The following is a 20,356-nucleotide window of genomic DNA, read 5'->3' as shown; positions in this document are numbered from 1 at the left end:
ATATTTAAATATTCATGGATTATTATGCTCGAGGAATGAAACAAATATTTATGAAATATTTATCGAAAATTTAAATTTATATTCTATTTAAATCTGCGGATTAAGTGAAAAAAATCAAAATTGCACGATTATTTTTTTAAATAGTGAACAAATTTTGCTTTTTAATTTTTCATTCCAGTTCAATTTAGAAGAAAGAAAATATCTTATTAAAATTCTTCGTTTGTTAAATCAAACGACCCTTTTAAAATTCAAGCTTCGAGTGAACGAAGCCAATTCCTCTGATTCTAATATAAATATTCTGCTCTAATTGCAATTATCGTTTGACGTCAGATCGTACATACGTATAATATACATATAATAGAAGTGGATTACGCGATACAATAATAATCGGTGCTACTGGTTGATTAATAAAATTCAAAAGAGGCAAGTAACTGTACCTGGATAACTACCACTATTCGTAGATTTCCAGGTCCAGGATCTCGTTCATTGTATTCAACAACGATCGAAACACTAGGTTACTATAATTTCTCTACCGTTTGCTGCAAAATCCTTCGCATTATAAACGTCGAGTAACGTTACTCGAAACGCAAGTTAATGATACTCGTTATTCGACCCTTAATGAAACGTGCCATCGTTTCGACTATGTGATATCGTTAACGGTAACAAATTTTCCACTCGCGAAATTTCTCACGCTGGACATTAAGAGTACGTTGCCCTCCTTGCGTTAGTTAAAATCTTTTAGGTATTTTGACAAAAGAAAAATAAAGGGTTTAATTCCTTTTGAACGCTGCCATAAAATGACCGTTCTGCGGAAAAATTAATGAGACCAAGATAAATCAGAGAGTAAAAATGTTATCGTCGCTCTGATTTATTACGTTACCAAAGGAACTCGTGATAAATTACGAATAATTTGACAATGATTATACCCGTATCGTGATCGCATTCGCTTTTGGAATCGATTCGATTCCAGCTATGAAAACTATGCACATTAATTATCGTAATATTTATTGAATAAAAATTGTAAATCGATACTGTGCAAATATATCAACAATCCGTGAATGAATATGTACGATTCTCGATACAAAATTCACTTAGAATCGTAATATTTTCATTCAAGTGTCATCTTCAAATAGATTGTGTACACGTAATGGATAGAAACGTTGAATAATTGTAAACCGATTAAGGTATAATAATGTTTGGAAAACATTGGCTCTAAATATTTTCTTATCTCTACGTATACGTGTAAGAAAACAAAACGGATTGGAAACGGATTTAAACGGAAGCCTGATACGAATGTAAACATTAGAACATATTACGATGGAAAGAATGTCGAGAGATCGGTGAATCGTGGCTTCATTCGCGAGTTGACTTTCCCACAGGGAGGAAACGCGATCACGAGGCGTGTAACGCTCGTTCTTCGATACCGGTGCGTGCCAGATTTAGAACGTTTACGTGTACACGGTGATTAAGATCGTTACCGCGAAGATTGTCGAGCATTTTACCACGGATCTGCATAGACCTTGTTCGCGAATCGATAACTCCGAGCTGTGAGTCAACTGTGTGTGCATTTGGACCAAGGTAATCTATCTTTTTCTTATTTACGATCTATCTGGTTTTATTGTTTCGTTACGTGATGGAATTTGTCGTTCGAGGATGATAGAGATCGATGAGTGACTCTTTTTATTTTTCATTCTTTTTTTATATTTTTTTGGCAGGAGATTATGTCAAAAGACATAATTGGCTTGTTTGAAATTATTCCAAATTCGATAGAAGAAATAATTATCGTAATAATTACAAACAAAAGTTATTATATCGTACAAATAGTTTAGTATCTACTTTCTTCACCTTTTTATTTTCGTTTCTTATTTAGAATATAATATTAATCAAAAAATATCTAGAATTCTTTATTATTTTAATCTCGATTCGATCTTACAATATCCTTATTTCATTTTTCGTTCCATCGTACAAATTATTTTCTGCGCCTCATCCCAGCATCATCATTATTCGCATAATGATCGTCCAATTAACAGCAACGCGTATTTCGTTAAAGGATCCATTTCCCTTAAATATTTCCTCAAATATTTTCACACAAAAAGGCGAGCAAATATAAATTACGACTGCTTATATGTATCACGTGCTTCCTCGTGAGCCAGTGTTTCCCAGACCTTGGTCGCTTAACCTTCGATTTCTAAATAGCGTTGTGAAATTTCTTTTGCAGCGTAAATTATGCATACGATACGCGTTTAAATCAGAATAAAAGCGTAACGTGATCGGTGACTCGCGCTTTCGATACTGAATGAAAATATTACACGTGCACGCGATATCGTGATGCGTATTGTTACGGCCATAATGTGATGGAACGTAATGTTACGCGATACGAAAGAGAAAACGTTACTTATTCTCGATAACTTGTTCTCGAGAGCAAAAGTCTTTGTCTAGAGTTTTCTCGGGGTGTAAAATTCACTTCGTAGCTTTTACTTCGCAATTCTTTCCTAGACAAATCTACTGTTTAATTTTCTGGACAAATAAAAATCTCTCTAGACAAATTATATTGTCATCCTTGTTATATACGTCGCGTTTCAATCTTTCGCGCGAAATTTCTTCCCTCCCTTATTTTACCTTTAACTCAAACCTAACGGTACAACAATGAACCTCTCTCATAAATCCTTCGAGATCGTTCTTAGCTATTAGTTTCATTCTTGTTGGATAAAAAGAGAGAGAAAGAGAGAGAAAATATTACTTATACTAGAAAGGAAGGTGGTAGCAAAAAGGAAGCCCCCCTAACTTGATGGCGCGTGTGCGTGTCGTCGTTAGGAAATAATTATTGCTACATCCTAAAAAGATTCGCGATAACGAGCTTGATACATTCAGCCTCTGATTATTTCGTTGAATTGCATTTACGTGAAGATGGAATCGAGATGTGTGCAAAAAAATATGGCGGTGAGGAGGATGATTTTTGCAAGCATCTACTTTTTCATGGTTATTTTATTATTCTTGTGAATGCATCCTGTTCAAATATCGTTATGCTGATTACTGGTACTTTGAACAACGATTGATAATCGTATGTTTCAAGTGCCAGTTTTCCGCTTCCTCGATTCACGGATGCTTCGATCTTTCTTGTCCCTGATTCAGAAAATTTTCATCTTCACTTTTTCGTTACGATTCCATTCAATATATAAAGCAATAAACTTTACTAGAAAAAAAACAATTTATTAATAGTACATTTTTACAAATTACTGATCTTCCCTCATTTTTTTTCTCAAATCTTCCAGTATATTTTATTTTCTCGAGTTCACCAATATCATCCCACCTATTTTAATCACTCTCCTTCTCCTCTACATTAGCTCTACATTAAACGGAATAAAATTAAAAAAAAAAAAGATGCAGTCATTAGAAGATACACAGCTCCGTTCCTCGTACTCGCCACGAATATGCCTCGTTCATTGTTTTACAGTAACGAAACGAGGCGCACACGTTGCGGGTTAAATAACAACGAAATACCTCGGGCCGCGTATCCTAAGGGAACAAAAGTGGGGCCCGGTGGGCATTATGGCGGGAAAAACGGGTCAGAATGCCAGGCGGAATTCGAGCGGGCGCGTTCCGTCGTACCGAGAGTCGGCACGCTTAGAACTTAGTAAATAAACGAGAAACACGGTGTATATAATTGGGAAGGAAGACGGAAAGGTGGAGGAGACGCGGATAAGAACGCGCGGCGGACGTCGTGTGCGTGGATAGGGGTCGGTAGAAAAACGATGGACGCGTAAAGAGGGGAAAAATGATTTCGCCTCGTAAAAAGGATTTCGGAACGAAGCCGAGAGGCGGTAATTACGGGTGAGCGATCACCGAGTTTCGAAGATGAAACGGAAGGGAATTAGGGTATTTGTTACCGATTATTGCGCTTACTTTTTTTTTTTTTCGTGAATGACGTGAGTTGCAAATGAAATCGAAGACGATCGATTTTTTTAAATAAATTTTAATCGATTATTAATTCATTTAGGATTAAAAGCCTGAAACTTTTTTGTCTTTTTTTAATTTAGAAAATAATTTTTGTTCGAATTTGTGGTTTATATATTTTATAATTAAAATAATTTTTTTTTTCGATAATTAAAATCATTTTCAAAAATTTGCTTATATTATTACGCCGTACAGGTACATAGTTAGATATAAAAATGTTTATTTTAACAAAAACTTTGAAAGCAGTGGGCACAATAATTGGTATAAACATTCTAAATATCGATGTAGAGGAAATGATTGAAAAATTCAGATATAATTTTTAAAAATATCGTTACTCGAGACAAAATTACGTATTATCAATCATTAAAATATTTTGTTCGGTCGTGTATCTAAATTCTTAACTTCTGAATCGAATCTCTCGAGGCAACTGGTGTCTCCCTATAGTCGATCACGATCGCCATTCGGGACCCCCAAGCTTCGTACGCCGCTGTCTGTACATTGTAATTTTCCTTTCTTGCCAATTAAAGGCTTAAGTGCCGCGGCTGGATAATAAAGCTCGAACTAGCCACGGCAACCGGTACGACTAGCTTCTTCGATGTGCCATTTCTCTATGCACCCAGGAATGGTACTTATTTGTGACGAAGCCGAAGACGAAGGGTTCACGCGATCCGTGTTTTCCTTGGAAGTGTCGTTGAAGAGTTTGGTATTTGATGAGTGTACAATATTTCCGGTTAAAAAATTTATGAGTATTATGGAATTTTATTACAACGTTAACTACGAGAAGAATAATGGAGAATTAGAATATTATGGTTGGATACTTTTTATTCGAATAAGGAAATAGAATAATTTTAAATGAAAAATTAAAGACAAAAAAAAATAATAGAATTTGAGACAATCTTGATATTGATTTTGATTTGAAATAAGTGAAGAAATTTGAGCGATTAATAATCAAAATCGCTAAGCAAAATGCAATTATAATTTTTTATGATTTCAGAATAATAATCATTGCACAGAAAAGTGATACAGAAAATATTGTATTGAAAAATATTCATAAAATAATTCAAACAATATCTTTTAAATTATCATATCGAATTACTCAAACAAGGGAAACAATTTTACCTCATATCATATCTTACCTATTATCCGTAACTACCTGTGCCATCATCTCGTAAAATAAATCATCGATAATTATTTCCAATATTTTTCGTACATCCCAAAAAAGCACCACTTCGGATAACTTTGAGATACACTTTCGTTGATACATTTATAACGATGCTTAAAAAGAAGAAAAAAGGAAAAAGAATAAAAAAAAGAAAAGGAAAGCTCGTACTCGGTGGCTGGTGATTCTTTTTTTTTCTGATCGGATGTTTGAACAGCTAACAGAAAGAAATTAATCGAGGATTCTGCATTACAATCACGGAATGGCCACACAAATCACGGGGTCTTGCAGTCCCTTTGGATAGGGGCCAAAAAGTCGTTCAGCGTATCGGATGCTCATTCAGAACGCATCGAAACGCGTCGATAAATCATACACTTCGTATAAATGACCCTCACGTAGGTCCGACGAATAATAAATTTTTACGTCTTGCATGGATCTTTTCTTGCATCGTCACTGGCAAATGAATTTTCTGCCAGCTGTTCGATATAACGATATTTTGCTCTTCATTAAGAAAGCCGAGGAAGGGCAACGTTTGCATCTTTTCAACTGGATGAAGGTAATTCATCCTTGCAACTTTTGTGGAAAGCTTTTTTTCTCGTTTATTGGCACCGATGATAATTAAAATTGTGAGAGGAGCCGAATAATAATTAATAAAATAAATTGAGAACAAGTTAATCGAGTGCGTCCAAATGTGAACAAGTTTTTTAAAAATTGATAGAGATTTCTAGAGGCTTTCTGTAATTATAAGAACAAGTGAGGAACAAGTGTAGATATTTAATGAATTTTTGAGAAGTTATTTATTTTACACAATTATTCTAATAACAATTTATTTCACGTAAAATGGATAAATTATATGTATTTAGATAATAAATAATAGATAATAAAATAAAAGTATTTAAGAGATTCAATAAACTGAATTTCTCAAGATTTATATTCAGATGTTAAAAGAATTCCATAAAAATCTCTTGCAACTTCTCTGCTTAAATATCATCTCTTTTAAATTCCTCTCAATGATTATTTATTCGAATAATTATTACCAACAATATGTCACGATGAGAAACGAATCCAAAAATAAAAAAGTAACTTCAACACCTGTCCAAATATATCAATTTTCCACTAATCTCTCAAACTTGGACAAATCATCATCCATCACTTCACTGAATCTTTGAAAAATCACCTACCCACTGATTAATATAAATTTCTTCCCTTTACCAACCACAACGTATCCGTATGAAAAATCGCTTTCACGCTTGCAACCTCGAATTTATTGCAATTTTGCTACCTTCTCATGCACACACACACATTTAACAACATAAAAGATAAACACATCTTTAAAACACGTAAGCTCCACGGGCAAAAATGTCGCGTTATCATTTTTCTCTACATTGTGCCGTCATATTTATGCCAACCTCGTGGCCACCCCTCAATTTGTCTTTTAAAATCGTCGAATCGTTTCGAGGGGGCCGTGCACCGCCGCATATGCATTCACGATTATTCACTCTGTTGCAACAGGGCCGCCGTAAATAACATTTTTATCTTCGATACTCTTCCCTGTTAAACGAGCCCATCGAGATAAAGCCCTCCTCCCCTTGATAGATATCCTCCACCTATGTCATAATGAATTCTTTTTTGCGCGGTGGCTGTGTGTGCGCTCTTTCGAGCGCATTTCTTGGTACGTCTCCGCCCTGTTCGAGTCCATCCCTGCTTCCCGACATCCTCATTATTATTATCATTAACTATAAAAGGGAGGGAGGGAGAGGGAGTAAAGGGGTTACAGCGGTTTCACACTGGTTATTCTCAGGAGATTGTTTTACTCAAGAAGGTTTCATGATACATTTAGTGCCCTCTAGCGTAACGATTTGCCAACTAATCGATGTTGAATTTAAAGTTTTAAATTATACACTTTTTTCTTTATTTATAATTTTGCAATTTCGAGGATAGGATATAAAATAAGAATGATTCGAATTGTGAAATAAATTGCGTTTTTATTAAGAGATTTGTTATGCAAGAGAACTCGTTTAATTTTATTTTATTGTGAAAATGATTAGATGCAGTTGATCTCGAAAATAATGGAAATCTTTTGACAATTAAGCATTCTATTTTTTTTCTATTTTTTTTTTTTTTATAGTTAGACAATCAAATGTAGAATCATACAATCGTCGAGCGTTTAAAAAACTTGTCTACAAACAGAAATAAAATTTCCTTCAGAGTTCAGACAAAGAAATTTTTCTCCAAATATAAACGATAGGTTTTTAGATGAAATTGTTGTGAGACAATAAAATATCCTGTGTGAAAGCGCATTTAAAGGAAGGATGGTAGCAAAATAGAGGGCGGTGATGGCAGAGAGAAGTTGCACGAGCTGGCTTTCGCTCTGCTTGCATTCGTAACGCGAGAATTATCGATCGCCGCCAAGCATTGCATCATAAATTACTGTTTTTATCCGCGGGCCCCTATTTCGGGGCCCCTTGATCGCCCCCAACCTCTCGCGCGCGTTGGAGATTTATCTGGAATATTAAAAGTCGCTTCCTGCCTCGCAACTTGACGTTCTTCCATTTTTTTCTGTTCGATTATTATTCCCTTGGATAGCTTGGTTAAATAAATTTAATTGCTGGTAAATTTGCGATCAGATGGCAAAATCTGATATACTATATATATTTTATAAAAATTGAGGCACATTCTTATTCATAAATCGTATTTAATAATTTTAAACATAAGATAATTCGTTTGTTGATTATATATTAATCAATCGTGAATTTTTCTGTTTTGTTTTAATAATAACGCGAGTATTTAAAATTTTTGTCGTAACAATTATTTATTTGGTTTAATATGCAATAAAATATGGTTGAAAAAAATAAAAATATTGATATACTATTTATATATGTATATATATAATAATGGTTTATTGAATATTGTAATTTTTCAAAGACGAACAAATTTTTGAAATGTTGTAAAATTGAAAAAGAATGAATATATCAAATTTTGCCATCTTAGAGAATATTTTAATATTAAAAAAAATAGTAGGATAAAAAAATTCCTCCATTTTATCAAAAATTTATTTAGAGTATTTGAAAAGTTGTTTTTGGTCGTGCATTTTTGTATAATTCCGAACAAAAATTTTCTTTTTTACACTAAAGAATTTATGGTTGAATACTAAAAATCTTTTTAATTACCTCATAAATATCCAGAATGTGTTCAGGTGTAAGAAAATTTTTTTTTCGTACGTGTCGAAGATTTATCTGCAACCAATCTTTTCTTTGCTACCGTGTTCAGTCATGTAATTTCAACTTTGGCGATCATTTAGAATATCCACATGTACATTTTCATCAGTGCATAAATATTTTCATATCAAATTCAGTAACGATTTAATTTCTTGTATCATAAAATTTAATGTAGAATCATCATTTATATATCAACCATATTCTTTATCTGAAATTAAAAATAATTATTGAAAAATCCACGTATCAAATGTATCAAAGTTCACGATACATTAAATACGCAAATATAATTTGTTAACTTAAAAAAAGAAAATAGCATTTTACATAACTTCCATTTACGAAAAAACTTTTATTTTAAAACGCGAATTCTTATGCTGTCAACATCTTTGATCATTTGTTAATCAATTGTTGAATTAATTGTCGTATGTGGCTAAATTTCAAAATTTGGAGGATACTCGTCGATCAGCAATCTTTTCCGCAAAATGGAGTCCGGTTAATGACCACGATCGCCTTTGGGCCGCTCGCTATCTCAGCTCGATTTCGCGTTTCGCCGTGCAACGCCATTATCATCGCGTATCATCTCTCTCTCCGTGTCGAGAGAGTTCGGTACACGCGAGAATTATCGACGCTCGTTGATGCACACCGCTGTAAATAACAGTTTTTATGCGATTTTTATGCCCTACCGTTTACCCTCGCGGCCGGAGATTTATTTGAAAAATTTTTATTCGCAAAATAAAAGATGGAAAAAGGGGAATAAAAAAGGGGAGGAGGAGCTCAACCCTCTTTCGCTCTTCCCGTTCGAGATTCTTGGAGATGGGCGAGCATCTGCGTCGAGCCACTTTGTGCAAGGAATAAATTAAAATCGTCTGTTATCTTTGAATAGTGAATTTATTCGTCATTTGCGAAATTTGAAAATGAAAGAAACGAATAAATTTGATGGTCCACGTTTGTTGTTGCTTATGATTTTTCGTTAATTATAATATGCAACGAATCTAAAGAATATTCCATTTAATATGAGTAGAAAATTTACTGCATTTATTTTTTTTTATCATTCTTATTCCGAAATATTACGTGCTCAAATAATCAATTCTTCGAGTTTATCATTTTTCCAATTAATTCATCTTGCTTCAAATTCTTTTGATTCATTCGAAACGCGTGTCACCAATATTTAAAATAATTATTTTATATAAATTATCGTTTCAAATGTTTCATTCAAAATTAATGTATAAAATAATAAAAATTTGAATAACAACGAATAACAAAAAAAAAAAAAATAGAATAAAAATCGAATAAAATTTCCTTCATTCGTTTATTCGAATAACGGCGAACACAAAGCCTTGGTGCTTGTACTTTTGCCTTAGGTATACCCCTTGCAGCTGGCTACGTGGTGGAATGCGTTAGTGAACACGCTGGGTGGGTGATTTTTGCAGGGCCGTACCGGACCCTTCTCCTCTATCTTTCCGATTAAAATATTCGCGATCGATCGCTGGACATTTATAATATATTTTCTGCACGACGAATGCGTCCACGATCGATCGATATTTATTCAACGACAAGCGCAAGAAATATAACTCAATTTCTAATTGCGAGCGCAGATCGAAACTGGGGATAGGGTTCGGTGACCGTCGCGATTAATGTATTCCATTCTTGACCACGAGAGGGCTTTCTTGTGGCTCCGATCACGTGATCGTTCAGGATACGAAAAGGTTTTCAGTGCACGAAAAGTTTGTTTCTTGGTGAATTAGTTGATTTTAATTTGATAAAGTTTAAATTTTGCATTAAATTGAGTTATCTTAATGCAAATTCGAGATTGGAATTATATTCAAGTAAATTGAATTGAATATATATTATGTTATTTATTAGTTAAGTGTTAATATATCGAAGTCGAACAATTTAACCTATATGTTAACAACTGGATATTCGAATATTTATTTCTATATTTTCTGTATAAATTTTGTTTAATAATTTTTTAAATTCTTATATTTTGGATAGTTTTAGATCGATTTTTATTATAATATTAAAAGTTTATGTAAAAAATTAGTTATCGAAAATAGAAAAGTATTAGGGAAATTGAGATACACAAAACACAAAAGCTGTAAACATAAAGGTTAATTTGAAGCAAAAAAATGAGACAGCATAAGAATTGTTTTTATAATTTCTATTCTATAAATATTAGAAACAATCTGGTATACTTAATATTTCAGAATCCAGATACTGAATCCCTCTTCCGATCTTCGTTATATTTACGTAGATGTAACGTTTGTGTACAAGAATTTCCACTTAACGAAGATCCATCAAAGAATGTACTTAACCAGTTTTCTCATGTAATTGATTTACTTCAGGGAGAGAAGAAGAGGCGTTAAAATCAAATGACTTGTCTATTGTAAGTTGAATAATCTAAGAACATTTCAAAAAGAAAAGAGTACATCATGTTTTTTTAATGGAATTGTTTATAAACTTAATTGCTATATAATATACAAGAGAAAGTATAAGTATATTGTAGTATATTGTATAAAATAATGAAATATAATGTAAGAAATGCTATAAAGATATTCATACACAATCTTGTCATGATTGTTTTGAGATAGTTAATACTAAAATTAATTTAATTAATAATAAAATAATTTCTTGCTAGATAGTTAATATAATATATCTTGAAATACTTTGACGATTGCAAGTTTAGTACTTTTTCATTGAATAATATGATAGTTCATTAATTTCAGTCAATTTCTGTTATAGCATATTTATTCCAATGCTTATTTATTTTTCTTTTTTCTTTTCTTTATTTCAAGGAGTACTATTCCATTTATTATTATACAATTATAATTATACTAAAATTTTTATAACTCACATTATAATAGCACAGTAGCACATGTGAGTTATTTTCGTTTATTTCAATAAATTTAAACACTATTTTTCTTTTATTGCAATACAAAACAAGCTATCAATTTTATCCAAATTGATACTTCTACTAGTAACATTTCTTACTAGTATTCTTCCTAGTAGTTAGTAAGTAATTATTTATTTACCAACTTTATTAATTGGTTATTTTAATTAATTGGTAAGTTTGAGTTATAAAATAAAAAAGTATTACTTAATCTAAAAGATAAATATATTATTTTTATATTCTTATTTACCATCTCCTATTAAAACTTATATTTATCATTTACCATACAACACTCCTAATAATAAAAAATAAAAATTGATAGGATAAAATCCATCTTACGCTCCTGTTCCTCCAAAATGATCCTTCTCAAGAATCTTTCGTTTACGTTGCGCTGTTCGACAAGAAAATTTGCCTTCGAGGTTGAACCACGCGTATCGCGCTTATACGTGTTCACATATAAAACTCGTATAGACACAGGCGTGCATAGCCAGCCACCGCTGATTTATCGGTCGACATTTTTTCGAGGGATTTTTATTACGTTTTGATCCTTTCGCGCATACATTTAGCAAAGGATGGTTCATACCAGCGCGTGGACACTCGCCCTGCAAAATTCTCCCCTATCCTTTTTGCTTTTCCGAGAAATCCTTCTTCGTCGTTTTTCAATAATAAATTCGCGTAATATATATACTATGAATTTATTCGTAATAATAACTTACAATAATGATTTAATAAAAAAATTTAAGAATTAATCGATACAATTTAAAAGCCGTTTGACAGTCATTGATATCTAATTGGCAATTGATTAGTATGTTCATATCAATTATTGGTTAAACATTATAGAAAATCATATAAATTTTAGAATATATTTTTCGTAGATTGTAGAGTAGAAAAATATATTTTATATTTATAATTATAGATGAATAATTAGTTCATATTACAGTAGTGACTTATTTTATGTTCATCTGACTTTTTCGAATTTAATTTAAGTGAAAGAGGGGAATCAAAGAATCGATATTAAATCTAAAAAAATTAATAGGGATGATGGATGAATTAAAAAATAAATATTTCACGTATACATTATTTTTATAAGAAACATCTCTCATCTCTGTTAGCATTTACTATTTTAAGTAGAATATTCATGCACAGAAATGTAATGTATACAACTGCATTAATAATATGATACATATAATTGTTATATATATACAAGTTATAACATAATTTATAATCGTTATAAATTAATTATAAATATAATCGGAAATATGCATTGTGTAATAGAGCAGACATTACATGTTTTCCAAATTGAACAAGAAAAAGATCATTAATTATAATTAATCTTTCGATTGTAATGAATCTTTTTTTCTCGAATTTTCTTCCCGAATAATTATTTCGATTAAATTTGTCAAAATTATCGTAAGTAATCGTTACATAAATTTTTACCGAGAGAAAGTTCATTGACAAACTCTTCATTGTCAGTGAATTTTTCTAGCAATCGCGTCGATTATCCTTTGATATGTAGCACTGTCCAAACCGCAAAATGATTTATCTCGTGGAGAGATGGACAATGCTCTTCGTCTTCGTCGTCGACGTAAAATATCGTCGAATTCATCGTCTATTGTTGGAGGATTAACCTTGGCGTAATAAAGCGCTGCGAAACCGCTGTAGATGAGGAGAGCTGCGGTGGCAAGCTGTTGAAAAGTTCACGTTTAATTATCAATAAAGAAAAATTTTTATCTCACGATCGTTTCACGATCAATTCTTTTTTATTATCAATGATCTAACATCAAATGTTATTTTAATAATAAGATTTCTTAGGAAATTCTTCGTGTGGAAATGAAAAATCGAATGAACATTAGATGCTTTAAAAAATGCTCGAAAAGAATTCTCAAAGAATTTTTTTTTATAATTTTAGAAAAATATTTAATAAAATTTCTTAATAAACATCTTACTTTCTTTTGAGAATACTTTTTGATCTTAATCTCGTTTAAACTCGACACGAACCATCAGAAACCACACGCAAATAGGAAGTGATAGGATAGCATAGGGAGAATGCACTATTCTATAAGTGTTTATTCTATAATAATGCATTTTTTATGGTTGGCACGTTTTTGCGGTTTTGCATCTAACTGTTGTTAGCTATTTTCACGTTTCTCTTTATTCAACTGAAATTATATTATTACGTGTTTATAGTTATTACTTAGATGAAAATATTTTTCTCTGGAATTTTAAAATATTCGAACTATGTTTATGCATTTTATTTTAATTCTTGCAATATCAAATAAGAGATTATTTTCCAATAAGTATCTAGTGTTAAACATTGTTCAAAAATGTTTTAAATATATCCTGATATTAGATATATGATATTTTATCCTTTTTCATAGAATATCATATTTGAAATTCATCGAAACTTACTTGAAATACAGCCCAAAATTTGTAACTTCCTTCGTTTATCAAAAAATCATAATAACCACTCCAATAATCGACTTTCGCTCTCATAGATTTCATATCGGGTTCTTCCTCTTTCATGGCATGATGATCATCATCATGATGGTCATCATGGTTATCCTGATACATTGATCCACGATCCTCCTGGTAACCGCGTCGATACATTTTCGGATTTCTAAATCAAAGAGAAAAATATTCATATCATTAATTTAACGATGTCAAGTAATTTTTATTTTAAGTTTGAATAGGAAACAATTCTTCAATGTCAAAACCTGTATGTTTGAACAGCAGTGCCAATTGCAGATGTGTCGTCATATTTATTGGATTCCGGAAGTATATCAATCTCGTCGAAAGTCGGTTCACTTGTTACATGAGAAACGAAAACAAGTAGCAGAAAATAGTGACACACTAAATTTGTTTGTACTCTATCTGAAATGTAGAAGATTTTGAATCATTCAAAAATAACATTTCTCCATTTTTTATTTAGCTATCATATTTTAGCCGGGTTAATACACAGCTCAACAAATAAAAATCGAATCAAAATTTTCAACATTACATTACAAAACTATTTGAAAAACTTATTCCAAAAATCGAAATCCATTTCCAGGTATTTTATTTTGAAGAGCTCAAAATTCGCGCACGAAAAAATAAAAATTCCCAAAATCGAATCAATTCATTTCAGAAACCACGAAACCTATTTTTATTCAGATCTTCGAAGAATAAAATAATTCCCAATATCGAAAAATTATCTACCCATAATTTCAATTGCTCTTCACTTGTTTCCAAGAAATCCTCGATCGCTCGAAAACTACCACGTCTTGTTCCTCTCATTCGTGAACACGTGTCCATACGCGCACTGCTCTTCTATTTGCTCTTACCGATTCATGGAAACGAAAACGATTCACCGGCCGATACGATTCATTTCTCGATGGCCGCGGGTTCATCGAAACGCGTCTCTTTTTCGAAGTTTTCGTCCACGTTTTCAAAGTTGTCAACGGTGAACACCGAATCGGATCGGTCGAGTGAACCGTCTTTGATAAAATCTAAGGAGAGACTGAAGGATTCGTGGATCCAGTTTAAACATACTGTTCGGTTACCGGTAACTGTATCACGAGAAACGTTAAGCAAATCCAGTATGCAGCGCTAAAAAGCCCTAATTGTTACATACTTACTCTTACGCGTCCTCGTGTCGTCGTCTAGAAAGATTTCAGACAAAATTCGGTTTTGAGATTAGAGATCGTGTCTTCGATCGTGTTCACCCAGACGGTTCCATTATCGTGTCGTTGAAAAGTAATTCACGTTATGTTTGGTTTTTTAATAAAATCGTTAAATCGATGAGGTGTACGGTTGAGATTTGTTGGTTGGGATGAAGGAGTTAATTTAGAGTGGGCGGATGATGTGTTTGTATAGCGTTTTTGTCGATTTCATGGTCGACTATGGTGATTAATTGAGTTCAAAGTGGTGATGAAATTTCTCTTGTCTCGTAATGATTTTGTTAAAAATCGATGTTCCATATTTGGCTGTCTTAATAGAATTATTGAAATTTTCGATGATTCGTTAAAAATGCTAATATATTGTGTTTGTTTTTGTTTTAAAATAAAAGCAGCCAAATTTTTTTAAACAAAATAAAATCAAAAACCAAATATAATAAATAAAAAGGTGAGCTGCGTAATAATTATTCAATCAGATATACATAGACGCCTTAAGAAAACTGTTTAGTGCACATATGAGAATATTAATTTAACGGATTTTTTTGATCTTGATAAATTTACGTACAGGTGTAAAATGAAGTTGAATGTATCCAATTATAAATGTTATATTTATAAGTAAATAAAACTCGAATAGAATAAACATTTATTGAAAGAGCACTGTTAATAAACACTTTAGATTTTTCGGACTACATATATATTTTTTAATTTAATTTTACTAGAATCCCAAGTTTTAGAAATCTTCTAATATATTTAAAACTAAGATTAATATTAAATAATCTTATAAACATAAAAGAAAACTCAATCGTTAATTCAAATATCGTATTATTAAAATTTACATAATCATAAATCATTCGTGAATCCATTATCAATATCGATATCGAATTCAACAATTTCCATTCTCACATCCAATTTCTTTCCAACTATATCATATTGATTTACGTAAAAGTATGATAACAGCATAGCAGTATGATCCACGGTTTGGATTTTTGTCATTTTAGCGTCAATTTGAGCGTTTAACCGTTTCTTGTTGCGATCATTATTTAAACCGTGAAAGGTGCGTACGGAATTGTTTCAGGAAGAATGGAAATTTTGATATCATCGTGCCTGTTCGTGGATAATATCTAGGCAAAGAAAGCACTATTTTTGGGTCAGTTAGACTGCGTGCATCCTCGTACAGTTATTAGGTGAGGCGATTAGCAAGTTCTTAAGCGAGTCCCGTTGAAACAATACTCTAAACCAGCGATAATTGCGACAGATGGTTTTACTTGATGCTCGACTTTTGCGTCTTATGCTCGTTTGAACGCATTTGCTCTAACCAGTTATCTTAATACTTGTAAAATTTTGTATTTAATCCCTGTTTCGAAAACTGTTAGTTAGTATGAGGATGTTAGTATGAGGATTAAATCTCACTATAGTATACGTACTCAATACTAGAATTAATACTAATATTAATACTAAAGTTAAATTGATTGATTTGAGATATTTCGTTTTTGTAATTGTTAAAATAATTGAACAGATGTTTTTGGTATTTTGGTAAAATTGGATTTTATTAAGATAGAATTATTATATATTATATTTAGTTTATTTTCAGAATAGTATTTTAGCTTTATTCATCTGTGTAATAATAGATAGAGAAATTCTCGTTTCTTCTAATGAAAATAGAATGTTAAACAAGATGAAAATTATCATATATCGTTCGAGAAAAAATAAATAAAATAAATAAATCTAAAACAAGCTTAAAGCATGGATTCATTCGAGACGATCCATTCTTTTTACATTTCTTTCTTTCTCTTGATTGAACGAAAATGAATATTCGCGTGTTCTCATTGTATGAAAAATGCAGCGTATATATATAAAATTCGCGAAAGTGTGATATGAAAGGATGATGATTCGTATTCCATGTACGAAATCACGGAATCATACGTGGAATGAAAGCAGGGATGAATCGAAAGGGCGTAATTGGTCAATAGGAATGCGAGACCATTAGAATTCTCGTGCCGTTTCCAGTAATTCTTTCGATTTCGCCGATACTGACAAATTCCGGCTCGTTATCCCGCCAAAAACTTGCGCCACCACTGGTCGCGCGATTGTAAGAAGCAGTCATAACCGAATACGCTTGTTTCTCAGGAATTTAGGAATCGATCGCGCGCCAAATGATCGCAGCCGCCATTATTATTTAAGATAAATTAAATTTTATTCGTTATTGAAGATCAGGTTTGTATATTTGATTTCCCCAAATGAGGATAAAGAATAGAGTAGAAAAGAATAGTAATAGAGTAGTAATTTGAATAAATTTTTATTAGAGTAGTTTCTTTTGAAATTATGGGATTATAGCAATTTCATTCTTCTGTCTAGTGTATGCATGTAAGGAAATATATATTTAAGATTATGAAGAAAAGTTATTGATGGAAGCAAAATTTTTATCGTTTAAACAAATTTTCTTTTTTGAAGGATACATAACGTAGTAAAGAATTGGCATAAATTTTCGTTTCCATTATAGTTACTTCGTATATATATATATTTATGAATGGCTATTTATTTAAATATTACATTAAATATTTACAAAAACTCATAATATTTACACGTACAAAATTATTGCTGGTACTGTAATACGTATACCTTATTTATATTATTTATAAAGTTACAAACAAACCGTGGATTCGGTATGTTGTCAAAATAGAATTAGAATTCCACGAACTTAATTTACTATTGCGAGCGATTTGCGTATATATGATACCATCGAAACATTCATCGATATCATAACATTGGATCGTGTAATATGTTCAAAAGTAATAATAATTCCTTACACAATCTAATATAACTCGCGATCAAATGATACTCATTTCCAAATATACATTAAAACTGACTCGTCAAAATCAATCCTCCGCTGCAACTCATTCAAATCATTAGAAATCAGTCTAAAAAACTTTTCCATACTTCTCGGCAAAGCTCTCGACACTCTGCAACGCTTCGCCCGCGAAATCCCACCAGCTGAAATCGTTGTACGATCTGCCGTGATCGTGATTCACAGCATCGGCCAAATGCGCGGGGAACGTGATCTTGTGTCTTGCGATGCTTTTCAATACCAGAGCAGCGATGTATATGATGAAGTAGATGCTGAAATACAGCGGAATGTACCAAAGTTTCTTGCCTATGTAGTAATAAGAGTATGGCCTCTTGTCGAGCCTCTGATCGTTCATTTCCGGCTGCTCGGGTATGTGATCGTAGATCACCTCGTGATGGAAGTCGTGATGATGGGGGCCGTAAGAATGGTGGTCGTCGTATGGCGGATGATCCAAATGGCCGGAATACTCGATCGGTTTCGGTGAATCATTGTTGTAAGACGTGTCCGGTTGATAATCGGAGTAGTCGGAATCGTGGGACGCCATGTAGGAATCCGGTTTGTAGGAATCTGGTGGCTGAAAACGACCATTTGCGCGAGTTTGAACTGAGATTGATCGGCTTGGAATTTTAATTACGGTATGATGGATATTTGAAGCTTGGTAGTGTATGTGTGGATGATTAAAAATCTGGTAAGGGTGAATTTTTCTTTAGATTATTGAAAAAAGAATTGATAATACGATGAGGATTTGATAACCCGATGAATTTTTAATTCAATAATTTGTATTTGAATTATTCGAGTTATACTTTGTCGTGCACGAGATCGAAATCGTATACATACTTCAACTCGAATATCTTATCCCTCTTTACTGTCACTTCTTAGCATCATCCATCAATTTCAAGGTTTATTCAATTAATTTCCCAATAATGTATACAAAGTAGTCGAAGAGAGAGAGGGAAAAGGATGCATGTATTGAATTTCAAGAGCAAAGTAGAATATTTTGATGTTCGAAGAATGTACCTTGTCACTTATCTCAGAATCTGCGTAGTCGTCCATCGACATTGGCTTCGAGATCGGCTTGTCGCCGAGGTAATCTGGCGGTTTCGAAATCGGCTTACTGCTTAAGTAATCTGGTGGTTTATAGTCGTAGCTCTCTGAAAACGTTGGCTTAGAAAAGTCGAACATGCTCGAAGATGATGGGCCAGTTGGTGGACCGCTTGGTGGACCGCTTGGTGGGCCACTTGGTGGGCCACTTGGTGGGCCACTTGGTGGGCTATTTGGACGATTGGCAGGTTTCGAGTTTTCCTTCATATCGTTCGATGGCTCCTTGTTTTTGAAGCTAAGCGGTGATGGATGATATCTGTCCTGAATCTGTTTCTTCGTGTTCTTTGTGTTCAATTGTCCTAATAATTCATGGTCCAATGTTGTGTATCTAATTATAAATTAATATTTCGTATAAAATAAATTGTCTATGAGTATCGTGAGAGTTGATGAAGAATTCAAATGAATTGTTAAAACGTAAAAGAAATATTAAATCAAAATATGAAAAAGATACATGATACGTTTACATTCTTTTGATTATTTATTTTTAATTTTTTATATCGTGATGCATTCTTTAATATCTGATTGTAAATAATTAAATCTTCGATTGAAATCTTTAAATAGAATTTAAAAATTACAACAAAATTTTAAATATAATTTGTCTCTCTCTTTCTCTTTAATTTTAAACGTAAATCTTTCTTACCTTCCAACAGAGGGATAATTAACTGCTTCGCCATTTTTTAGATTTTGAATTTTCGGTGAGATGTATACAGGTGACATAGTGATAGCTATGTTCTTGATACTCCTCGATTCGCTTTGCGTTCCATTACTTCGTTACAACAAACCGGAAGAAAAACAAAATTTATCTAATTATTAATCTAATTGAAATTAGGTTACTTTTGTATTTGGAATATACCTTAAAAATTTGAATTCACTATGTCTTTTTAAAAATTATCCAATCATAATTGTTATCAACTTTACGAAAATGATAGAACGCGTTAAACCAAACGTTCTTCGTTGTCTTCCAAAACGATCAATGATCTAACCTGACGATCCACGGATCATCGTTCCTCGTGTCCACGTCCTCTTGACCGTTCCTCGACACTTTCGCATATGATATCACTTGAGGCAAGACCGAGTGGATCGACAGACTTGCTAAAAGTACTGAAATTAATGCGCGTATCATCTTCTTCGATATCCAAAGATGAATGATCGAGGAACTTCGCCTCGTGTCTTCTATATAGACTCGTAACTGTATCTCTCGAACCACTCGTTGCTAATTTATTGTCCAACTCCATTTTTACCTGTTGCCGCTATTTAATATCGTTTACAATTTTCTTCTCTTTTTAATCTGAAAAAAAATCGTGCAAATTTCGAGACAGAAATTCGAATGGATTGTCAAATATTTTATATATTTTTTTAAGAATTGTGTAGGAATTGTTTTTCGCTTTCATTTTTGGATGTTCAATAATTCGTTCAACGACAAAACATTGGCCGTACGGGTGACGGTGCTAATGAGACGAAACAACGAGACTTGACAAAATCCGTCTAATCTGTTTGGCAAATTATAACACACCGTTACGAGATGCTCGAAGTTGGAATCGA

The 20,356-nt window shown here is 32.6% G+C and overlaps 2 protein-coding genes and 1 long non-coding RNA gene across 7 annotated transcripts in view; 1 reads left to right on the top strand and 2 right to left on the bottom strand.

Moving 5' to 3' along the window:
- Positions 1-1,613: 1,613 nt before the first annotated feature.
- The window catches only part of LOC107995705 (uncharacterized), a 34,867-nt gene continuing 16,124 nt past the window's right edge, over positions 1,614-20,356 (top strand). For 2 of the 5 annotated variants that reach the window (XR_009831569.1, XR_009831570.1), the window contains exons 1-2: positions 1,614-10,154; positions 10,533-10,711. This is a non-coding gene — a long non-coding RNA (uncharacterized LOC107995705). The remainder of the gene's footprint in view (positions 10,155-10,532; positions 10,712-20,356) is intronic. The other 3 variants (XR_009831568.1, XR_009831567.1, XR_009831566.1) reach the window with 2 other exon arrangements.
- LOC107995704 (uncharacterized) lies at positions 10,531-14,755 on the bottom strand. The gene is made up of 4 exons (XM_017053353.3): positions 14,411-14,755; positions 13,930-14,086; positions 13,625-13,832; positions 10,531-12,900 (listed from the first exon to the last, which is right to left on the bottom strand). The coding sequence occupies exons 1-4, from the start codon at positions 14,412-14,414 to the stop codon at positions 12,685-12,687; spliced, it is 585 nt and encodes a 194-aa protein (XP_016908842.1). The 5' UTR covers positions 14,415-14,755; the 3' UTR covers positions 10,531-12,684.
- LOC107995703 (uncharacterized) lies at positions 17,286-20,064 on the bottom strand. Its single transcript, XM_017053351.3, is given in 5 exon segments — positions 17,286-18,287; positions 18,731-19,142; positions 19,455-19,580; positions 19,798-19,944; positions 19,946-20,064. Coding segments are annotated over 5 exon segments (1,290 nt in total). The 5' UTR covers positions 20,050-20,064; the 3' UTR covers positions 17,286-17,786.

This window comes from Apis cerana, linkage group LG10 (genome assembly GCF_029169275.1).
Source record: "Apis cerana isolate GH-2021 linkage group LG10, AcerK_1.0, whole genome shotgun sequence".
NCBI lineage: Eukaryota > Metazoa > Arthropoda > Insecta > Hymenoptera > Apidae > Apis > Apis cerana.
The sequence above is the reverse complement of the archived record's forward strand: the minus strand, read 5'-3'. Positions and strand labels throughout refer to the sequence as shown.